Here is a 10381-nt window from a genome sequence, read left to right on the forward strand (position 1 = left end):
CCCCCCCGGTCCCCCCATGTCAAAAAAAGCCCGGTCTAGGTAGGGTTAACTCAGTTCTGCATGGCACTGCCAACATGATGTAACCCAACACCAGTTACTATGGTGACAGACGTCTGGTCCTGGTCATTGACCTTATCATTTGTAGACTCACCTGTAGTGCAAACTTTATTAGATTCACGTTTAACTCAGTTCTGCATGGCACTTGCAACATGATGTAACCCAACACCAGTTACTATGGTGACAGACGTCTGGTCCTGGTCATTGACCTTATCATTTTTTTCGAACGGTAGAAGAAGAAGAGTAAGAAACTGAGCAAAAACAAGTCTTTCGGTAAACATAAAAAACGTTCTATGTTTTTTTATGTATTGCTTTCTATGTTGGTGGCGGCAAGAAAATAAGTTGTAGTACCATAACAAGCCTCCGGGGGGGCTAAAATTTAATCATTTCAACGTCTCATCAACACCTACCCACCTACCAAGTTTCATGACAATTCACCAACGCTTCTTGAGTTATCTTGCTAAACCACATACACACACGCACACACACACACACACACGCACACACAAACACGCACACACACACACACATACACACAAACGCTACAGAAAACATAACCTTCTTAGCAAAGGTAATAACCTTCATCAGCTTCTCAGAAGTTCCTCCGCCCTCCTCTTGGGCGCCCCACCCTGTGACGGTCCCGATGTTTCCCGAGCGGATCAGTCGTCGGGCCTCGGGGATTTCCGGAAGGCAGATCGGCAGGATGTACTCGGTAAACGTCACTTCCGGTGGGGCCAGTCGGAGAAGGGCGACGTCAGAGTCGTAGGTGTCTCCGTTGAAGTCAGGATGGACGATGATTTCTTCAACAATGTATGACCTGTGAGAGGTGTACGATGTGTATTATCATTGTAGCTATCTAAGGCAAATATAGACTTTGACAGAAGCTTTGGTTATTTCTAGCTAAAGCAATTTGTTATCGTTTAAAAAAGTTGATTGCAAATACATATACCCGAGGGCTAATTGCAAGTGAAAACAACATGTATGAAAAAAAAAGAAAATACAGGTACAATGGTATGCCAGACTACGTCTAAAACATTATACTACATTCTTCAACATACATGGTACTAGTTTTACTGCGTTCGTCTTTACGTAGAAGCCAAACAAATAGGTATTTAAGTATTTTGTGAAGGATCACTACGCGCCAATATTCACTCTTTATGCAATGTCTGGTAAGTTATAAAAGACATCATTTGCTACATCATGTCATGCACTTCAATAATAAAAAGTCAAGTTTTCCATGTGCCAGCACCCGTTGAGCCATACAATGCCCTAAAATACACATGGAATATTGAAAAGCTTTCAACTTAATCATAGTGCTACAAGCAAGCCCCTGCACTGGAGATGCCTCCAAAATACTAACCGGGCTACCGTGGTTGGGGCAGACTGTCTTCGGGGCCATAATAGTTTTCCCCCGTCCAGCTCAACAGACCACCCGGTGGGAGTACTACGCCTGTAGGAGCTTTGCTAATAGAGTTTTGTACACCAAAGAGAACCCACCCTAACCGCGATAGACTTGACACAAGGCTACCAAACATTTTCCCAGCATACCTCTCGTTTGCTTCGAGCACCCCCCGTACGGAGGTGTGTTTTCCCAGGCGAACGATGAAGTCCTGTTCGGTTAGGCCAAGTTCCCGGATGCAGTGGGCTGCAGTGATCACCCAACGCTTGTTGATAAGGCTTCCTGAACAGAAAAACCTGAAAATAAGATTTTTTAAAGCAGTTAACTAATAATGAAAAAAGCAAAATTGCTTGACTTCAGAATGTTGCAACTAAAGTGTTTGAGAACATTGTCTAATGTTCAACATAGTAGAAAATTGAAAAAAGAAATACTAATGAACTGATTGTCTAATGTTGAGCACTGTACCTGTTCCTTGTCGGCCGGATGTCCCAGAGCATGGCTTGCCACGGGAAGGCACCCTGCTCCACCTCCGTCCCACCCGTGATGAACCCGTCCGGGCCGGTGGCATGGAAAGGGCGGCCGCAAACTTAGGAGAGAAAAAGAAGCAACAAAATTTAATTGGGGTCGTAAAAATGTACCAACATTTTGGCGACGCCTCACGGGCGAGCCCAATGGTACAGTATTGTGTGCAGTCTGCAAGAATTCTAGGGATTGTACAGGAATTTTGTCCACAGGCATGGGATGCCCACAAAAGGATGTCTCACAGCTCTGGAATTTTGCTGACACCCATCTGTACCCACAGTCCTACTGTGATTAAAAGGGAGCACTCATGTTTTTTTGGACATATTTACAGAGAAAAATACGTACAGGTGACGAGGAAAAGGCTAATCATTTCTGACGCAATGCACTTTTTGCACAAGTTTGTCTGAAACCCACCAACATGGCGGACACTATCTACGCGTCATGATCACGTGACTACAAAGCACGACGCAAAGCACGATGGGTATACCTCCGTCAATGTCGACATCAACAACCAGGGTAGCCTTGGCCTCTACGGTGTGCCCGTCCCTGTCCCTCCCGGCCGTGCACGTGTACCGGCCGGTGTCCGTCAGGGTTACGGAGGTCAGCACCAGGTCTCCCCGGTTCTGGAGGACGCGTTCCCCGTCGATGAACGAGCCCGGCGCCTGGCCGTCTTTGCTCCACGTGATCCGGTCCGCTCCGGCCGCGCTGCATCTGAACACGTGACTGTCCCCGAACTGGACGGTAGCGTCGACCGGAGCCTCAACGAACTTCATCTCTGTAAAATAATATACTTACATATTGGGTAACCGCGACGGGGGCCGACATTGTCTACAAGATACCTTTGATCCAGTATTGACGTCACACTTCAAAGAAGCCACGTGACAAGCCTCATTGGGTCAGTCTACTGAGGAAGACCATAGTACTAGTAATTGGTCGAAAGCTCTAGATAAGAGAACTTTATTGTGTTGGATCCAAAGTTTTAACTTACTAGTAACTTTAAACATACTTACATATTATTATTAAAGTGAGCCATCATGATTATATATCACTTCAAAAATGCGAACTTACCAGATCGTATTGTTATCCAGGCGTCAGCCGATATCCTTGCATTTCCCCGTTTTAGTTCGCAGGTATATCTATCAGCATTGTCCCTGTTTGCGATGACCAGCAGGTCGTTGTTGAAGAGGACAAATATCGTCCGAGTGAAGGGCGGGGTCAGCGCTTTCCCGCCTTTGTACCACGTGACAGTCAGGTCGCTCTGCTCATGCGCAGCGCAGTGAAGGATGACAGTATCGCCCAGCGCGGCGGTTTGGTTCGACGGCCTCGTTCTGAACGATACTGCAGATCAAGAAATTGTTTTATTGAAAGAAGTCTAATGTTAACGTTTTGTGCTTATTCTAATAACAGTAGCCGTCAACCTATGGGCGGTTAAGAACCCTGCATACTTATCGAAAACAGTAGCGGTGAAAATGCGTGGCGAGGCCGCGTAGCAATAATACATGTACAAAGCACTTTTAAACCAAGCCTTAGACTACGAGAAGGCTCCGCTCATGAGGCGTCGCCAAAAATATTACGCTTCGCCTGAGGACGAACTTATCGAAAAGAGAAGCGGTGAAAATGCGTGGCAAGGCCGCTTAGCAATAATACAAATACAGGTAGTTATCAAAAGCACTTGCAGAAAGGCTACAAGAAGGCTCCGCTCTTGAGGCGTCGCCAAAAAGTGTTGCGCTTCGCAGAGACAGAATTCAGAAGGCTGTCAGCATTATGATTTCCTATCGAATGAAAACTCTCAGAAATTGTGATGTTTCAGAACTTCAGAACAAATTTTACAAAGGACTCTTCAATTTTAAGTACAATTCATCAATCTAAAAGGCTTGTCTACTACTCTCCAAGCAGAGGTTGTTGGGGAATGATCGTTAGCTTTTTATATATGGCCGGGTTTTTTTGTCGGCCATCTCTGGCTAATGGATACTGCCCGGCCAATTTGATACTGTCTTTTCGCCATTGAAAGGGATCTGCTTGGAGATTACTCGAATACCATTCTGCTCGACAAGAAAAAATAGTAAACTGTACACTGTGAATGATGTGTCTTACCGATAGCATCTCTTTTCCATCGCCTGTGCCGCACTGCGCCTTCCTGAAGGTCTTGGTTACTATAAACAAGAACAAAGACCGACAGGAAATCGGTGAGTGAATGCATAATAAGCAGTGAACGAATGTCTGTCTATACATAAACATAACTGACGCCTGTTGTCATTTATACTGGCATGAAAAGACATTCGCATCAACGTATTTTTATTTAATTTTAATTCGATTGTAACTATACAATACACTGGCCACCCAGGCAGCATAGCTGATTTCGGGCGCCAAACAATACAAAGATTAAACATACACAATATAACATACTAATACAGTAAACTAACAAGTAATTCATGATCGAGCCCCCCCCCCCGCATCAACGATTGGGGGTGGGGTCATGACGTCATGTTTTCCATGTAAATGAAGATATGTCACTTTTTAAATAAAAGCAGTTTAATCCCAAAAATTGCCATTAACGATGAAACTAATAATGTCAGTTTTTTATGTTAATCCTACAGAGTTTTAATTAGTGAACATACGACTAAGGAGCTGTAACATGGTCGAAGATCCCACCGTTGACAAAAAGCAATTCTTAGAAATGAACCAAACTTCGGAAGCTGTTTTAAAGCCCCACATGTGGCGGATACAAAACCCCGAAAACTAGAACTGTATGTCCTTTGGCCAGGCGCCAATTTTGATCAAGACACGCTGTAGCTTTCTTTAAATTTATCCAACGAGTTTGACTACAACTTAAGGACTTGTAGCTAGGCGTTTTATATCGAGAGTTTACCGTTTCTAAACATACCGTGCCAAATTAATTGATTACTATCTCTAGAAATGCAATAACTACATTGTCTGAATTGCATTTTAGCTCTGACTGAAACTTGTCATTTCAATTAAGTACTTTCTGCCATTAAAGCATTTCAAACAATGTCAAACTTGTGTCAATAAGAAATGAATACATACCTGGGGTATCCGTATATAGAGGTAAGTTGGATGATACAAAGCAGCACAATTATTGCTGTTGACATCAGCATAGTCATCCTGACAATTCTAAATTTGATAAATTTGAATATTTTTCTAGAAAAGAGTTAAAGTTGCTCTGCTGCTCTATACACGTGTGTTCACGTCGTTCGTTGCTGCAGTTATACACGATGGCACGATATAGAACAGGAAATATAAGAACAAGTCAGCGAGAAAGAAACTAAGCGGAAGTGACCACCCTCGCGTTTTAAATACCGAGAGTGGTGAAGTCCACCGGAAGTCGCAAGACAGGATATGACGTCATATGACGTGCCAGACATGACATGTCGCTTTGCACGTATCGCATCAGAATTTCCCTCAATAAAGTATGGACCAAATTTGGCTTCATATTGACATACAATAATCCCTACATTGTAAATATAGAACAGTACATATTATGTACTACATAATAACTAGCCTCTACCAGGCTTCGGGAGGCGTCTGAAAAGAGTAGAAATCGGCTAGATAGAGAGATAAAGCGGCAAACTATCTCTCTATTTGGCCGATTTTTACTCTTTTTAACTGCTGAAGCGTTTAGTTCAATAATTCCACCTAAATCGCACAGTCAAGTAGTCTCACTCCATCCAATAAGTCTCTTGTAGTAAGAATAGAAGTTTCCTAGAATTTGATATACTATATATAAAATTCAACACTGTTGATCAACAAGAAAATTATCTGTGGATTACCGAAATGCCATGTGTAGTTTCTTACATTTTGTTTTCTTGTTTTTCTGTCTTTAAAAAATAGCTCACATTATATGCTAAGCTTGGTCTACTGCTTAGTAGTTCTACACTCCAAAATGAACGAAATATTCCAAACAAAATCGGTGTCCATGTCCTATGTCCAATGCCCAATTTATTTCACCGTTTGAACTCTCAGTGACGAACCAATCAGTGGTTTCAGTTAGTAAACAGATTGGTCAAACTTTGTCCTTTGTGTTGGTTGAAGTAATTAGATTTGCCTTTTATTGCGCAGCGTCAATACTTGTAGTGCAAGGTCACAGTCAAAGTCCGTGGTGAGAACTATACAAAGGTAAGCACGTATGCAAAATGGGTTAGTTTTGCATGGTAAAAATATGGTTATTTATACAGATGTGAAAACCACAACTGTCTGACTCAGATAATTTTGAATTACAATATACTGATCTATAAAAATAGAAAAAATAGAAAAAACTAGAAAGGCCAATATTTGCTTTGGAGCAAATACAGCGATGGGTTCACCACATTTTACCACATGGCAGGGAAAGAATGAGAAACACAAGGGAAAACAATGATTACATTGATATAACTATAATATGAAGTAACATACAACTAAAACAACAGTTGGATAGCTATTCCCTACTTTATTGGTTAGGATTTTTAATTGCATAATGCAAACTGTTGATTTTCAAAATAAAATAAAAAACGTTCATGCCCCGCATTCCAATGCTGGAGCAGAAAAGCTTGAAATACCTACCAAAACACTTGAATAAAGACATACTGTCAGTATGGAAATGCTCTGTGCAGGTGTTAATCAAGTTAAATCCCAACAGCCAATCAGCAAGAAATGCTCTGTGCAGGTGGAAATGCTCTGTGCGGGTATTAATCAAGTTAAATCCCAACAGCCAATCAGCAAGAAGTATAGAGGAAAGCTGCCTGCCTATTGGTTGATGCCCTGCATTCCATTGTGATGACTCATGCCCAGACGTGGTAAACAAGGCACACTAACACAGTAATACAGTTTGGCTATAACACGAGCCAAAAAACTCAAATAAAACCATTCTAAAAGCCTGTATCACAAAATTTAAAAACGCCTAGGGGTATTTGCCCACTGTACCTCCATACCAAATTTCAGGACCTTAGGCCCTAAAATGAAGAAGCTGAATCCATTTAAAGATATGGCAGGAGGAGAAGAAGGAGAAGGAGGAGGAGAAGAAACATCAGAAAAAGCAATATGGGTTCACCACCACTTCGTGGTGTGGTGAACCCATAATAAAAAAAGGCCACGTCCTCCGATCCCGAGGCTCTGGCCTGGCTCTAGGCCTGGGTAGTCCAATGTGGTTAGCGACAATATGGAGCCGGTCGTAACTCTGGAGGATATGGCACCCAGGCTATACCGAAGCTCCACAACTCAAGAACTCAGTACATACGTACAGTGCCGACTGATAAATTCCACAAAAAGCCAGCATGTGCCGGCTTGTCGTATACGTCACTGTGTACTGCTGCAAATTCACAGTAGCATTCGTATTTTGGGCCGGAATTTTTTTTATTCGCCCGCGCGCACTAGTTTGGGGGGTCTCCAGAGGATGTCATCCATTAAATCATGTCGGTGTGGCCTTATTGGGTTAGACTTCTTTTTCTGACACAGTGGAAGACAAATGATCAATCATATTTGCACATAAGCACATAATCGTGTTAACAGGTACGTACGAAATGTTATTTATTAAGTTGTAACCGCGTGTGACTAGGGGTGCTAAAGGTCACTAATAAAGTTACCTTTCATTCTTTCTTTACAATTTCGTCACAATGTCAGCTTCAACGACCGTGAGAGGTGCCGTAATGGTAGCAAAGGTAAGCCAACTTCTGTTACTTTTAGCTTCGCAGTTTACAAAATACCGTAGTATTTACAGATTTTATTTAAGTAAGAACAGCGTATAATGTTTCATGGAGACAGCATCTAACAAACAAACAACTCTATGGCTCTCTCCCGCCCATTTCATCTGTAGTCCGACGACGTAGACTTGCCCTGGCAGGGCATGTTGTTCGTAGTAACGAACCAGCTGGTAGATTAGTACAGTGGCTTCCTACTGGGAGACGTAGAGTGGGACGTCCTTATACTACACTTTTGTCCATGCTAGAGAGAGACACTGGTCTCTCAGGGCCTGCATTAGTGTCCGCTATGAGAGATAGGACATACTGGAGTAACTTTATCATGTGTACCTCACCGGATTAGTATAAACTGATCCGGAGGCATGATGATGATGATTACAGATTTTAATCTAAAATGTTATGATCAGATACTTGTACTGAGAGAGACTTATGCTATAGCCTCCGTAGCAGGCTTATAGAACTGGGGGTTTGGTGGTCTTCGGCTGTTTTCTGATCAGCCCAGTTCAAAAAGCGGGGGTAATTCAACCAGGCCGGCTATGTTGTCTATATGCAATCAGAAAATAGCACATAAAAGCTCCCAAAGACCCTGAAGACCCCCCAAAACCCCCAGTTTTCGGTATGCTATGGAGGCTACTTATGCTTAGTCTCCACCAGACTCCTTTGCAGGCTGAATAAATAGTAGAAATCGGCTAAGGGGAACATCGTTGGCCAGAGGAGTTGGCCGGCCATAGAGGGTCCAGCTTGCCTGCCGCAGGCCAATGATCCCCTTAGCCGATTTCTACTATTTATTCAGCCTGCAAAGGAGTCTGGTGGAGACTAACTTATGCTACCTATGCCCAAGGTTTCACGATACATTCCATAACGATACATACTAGGAGATGGGGTTGGGTGGTGTGGGGGTGGGGGATGCTAACAAACACACCTGTCCAAAATATGCAGGTGTGTAGTCGACACACCTATACGTACTGTATACGTTCAGGTACGTCCTTTTAGTCACGCTGAAACGTAACCTGATATGTTATGTCTAGCCGGTCGTGGCTTTCACGAAGAATAGACAACGCAGTTTACTGTTTGCTGTTCTTTATGTTAAAGGTAAGTAAACCTGCGTGTTGCACTCCTTGAATACTTAAATGCTAGGGAGAACAAAAGTCACCCAATGCTTGACAGAAATTCATGGCCGTATAGAAGCACCGTGCCGTTGCTGACATAACATGTGGTGAAAGAATTGTTTTTTGTGAAGAGCGAATCATGGCGGGACCAGTAAGTAGTAACGTTCCACGCTGTAACTGTTCCGTGAAATTCAGGCGTTGACTACACGTACTTCCTCCTACGTTAACATTGGAGTGGGGAAACAGCTACACAGACAACACAAAACTACAGGTAAAGTTATGCTTTTGTATAGAACGTTTTGCTGATAGATTTTCTCGTACGACGAAAAGCAATGTTTGTTATTATTGTCCACGGCTAGTGCTTCTGTTTTCTTGACTGTGAACGTGGAATGTGTCCAAAATATGGATATGGGGGAGGGCTGCATATGGTTATCAAAATGCGTTCTACAAAGAAATATTCGAGTATTGCTTCTTCACCTATGCAGTTTTTTTATAAGTCTCTATTTAGGAACATTTTCCTACGTTCATGGCTGTAGGAGATGTTTTCCTTTAAGTTTATGATCGTAAAATGCTGAGTGTATATCTTACTGCTACGTGACTACATAGCACGCTTTGTTGCTCTGCATCTGGTAGTGGAAACGACCAAGTCAACATTGAGAAGAATTACTAATCTCCAAGCAGATCCCTCTCGGTGGCAAAAAGACAGTATCAAATTGGCCAGGCAGTATCCATTAGCCAGAGAAGGTCCGCGGCCACCGACGGGTTGGTGGGGGTCAGGACCAAACAAACGGCCATATTAAAAAATGTAACGATCATTCCCCCACAACCTCTGCTTGGAGAGTAAAGAATTACTACTACGTGTTTGAACAGTATATTAGGGCACAACTTTAGGTCGTTACACAGTTTTCGGTCACCGAACAACGTGAAACCATTCGTTGTTGTAATTCAACACATTCAAACCGTTATGAACACTACTACACTATATGACGGGTTTACAAGTCGATCTCCAATTCATTGGGCTGTTGTTAAGTTGATAAAACAACAAACATATGAGTATTTGGGGAACAATAATCATAAATTCATTCATCAAGCGCCAAGACCATAGTTACATAATTAACGTTAGGTGTTTCCCAAGGTAAGCACTGAGCCTACTGTGACCTTTTCGGCTCAAGTTCTCGAAACAAGATGGCGTGCACAGGTAACATCTGTGTCCATAATATCACCAGGGTCCATAATATTGCCACCTTGAGAACAAGAATTCCGAGATTTCATACCTCCATGAAATATGGGCTTGATATGTAAAGGTAAATTTCCTCTTTAATTATGCAAATTACCTCCGCATTAACATGATATATGCATCGTGATGTATGTTAACTTTTGATTAACTTACAGATGTCCAAAGTATGACATTCCCATTATTCACCATTAAGAAATCATAGAATTTTTGCATAAATTATGCGAATTAGGTCATCATTTGCATAATTAGTATCTGTTGATGTTCTGCCTGCCATAGGTTACATACATTACATGTATGAAAGTAGTATAATGTAAAACACTGTAATCATAGAATTTCCTCATTAATTATGCAAATAAAGTCCTCATTT

At 42.3% G+C, this 10381-nt stretch overlaps 1 protein-coding gene across 1 annotated transcript in view; it reads right to left on the reverse strand.

The window, feature by feature from the left end:
- Positions 1-5256, reverse strand: part of LOC109467303 (mannan-binding lectin serine protease 1-like) — a 7909-nt gene extending 2653 nt beyond the window's left edge. The window contains exons 1-7 of the mRNA XM_019765245.1: positions 5024-5256; positions 4073-4131; positions 3047-3316; positions 2466-2753; positions 1922-2042; positions 1606-1752; positions 637-874 (exon numbers count right to left, since the gene is read on the reverse strand). Of these exons, the coding sequence (XP_019620804.1) occupies positions 637-874; positions 1606-1752; positions 1922-2042; positions 2466-2753; positions 3047-3316; positions 4073-4131; positions 5024-5100 (1200 nt within the window). The 5' untranslated portion in view covers positions 5101-5256. The remainder of the gene's footprint in view (positions 1-636; positions 875-1605; positions 1753-1921; positions 2043-2465; positions 2754-3046; positions 3317-4072; positions 4132-5023) is intronic.
- Between the last annotated feature and the right edge of the window lie 5125 nt (positions 5257-10381).

Source organism: Branchiostoma belcheri, unplaced genomic scaffold (assembly GCF_001625305.1).
Source record: "Branchiostoma belcheri isolate BF01 breed outbred unplaced genomic scaffold, Haploidv18h27 scaffold18, whole genome shotgun sequence".
Taxonomy (NCBI): Eukaryota; Metazoa; Chordata; class Leptocardii; order Amphioxiformes; family Branchiostomatidae; genus Branchiostoma; species Branchiostoma belcheri.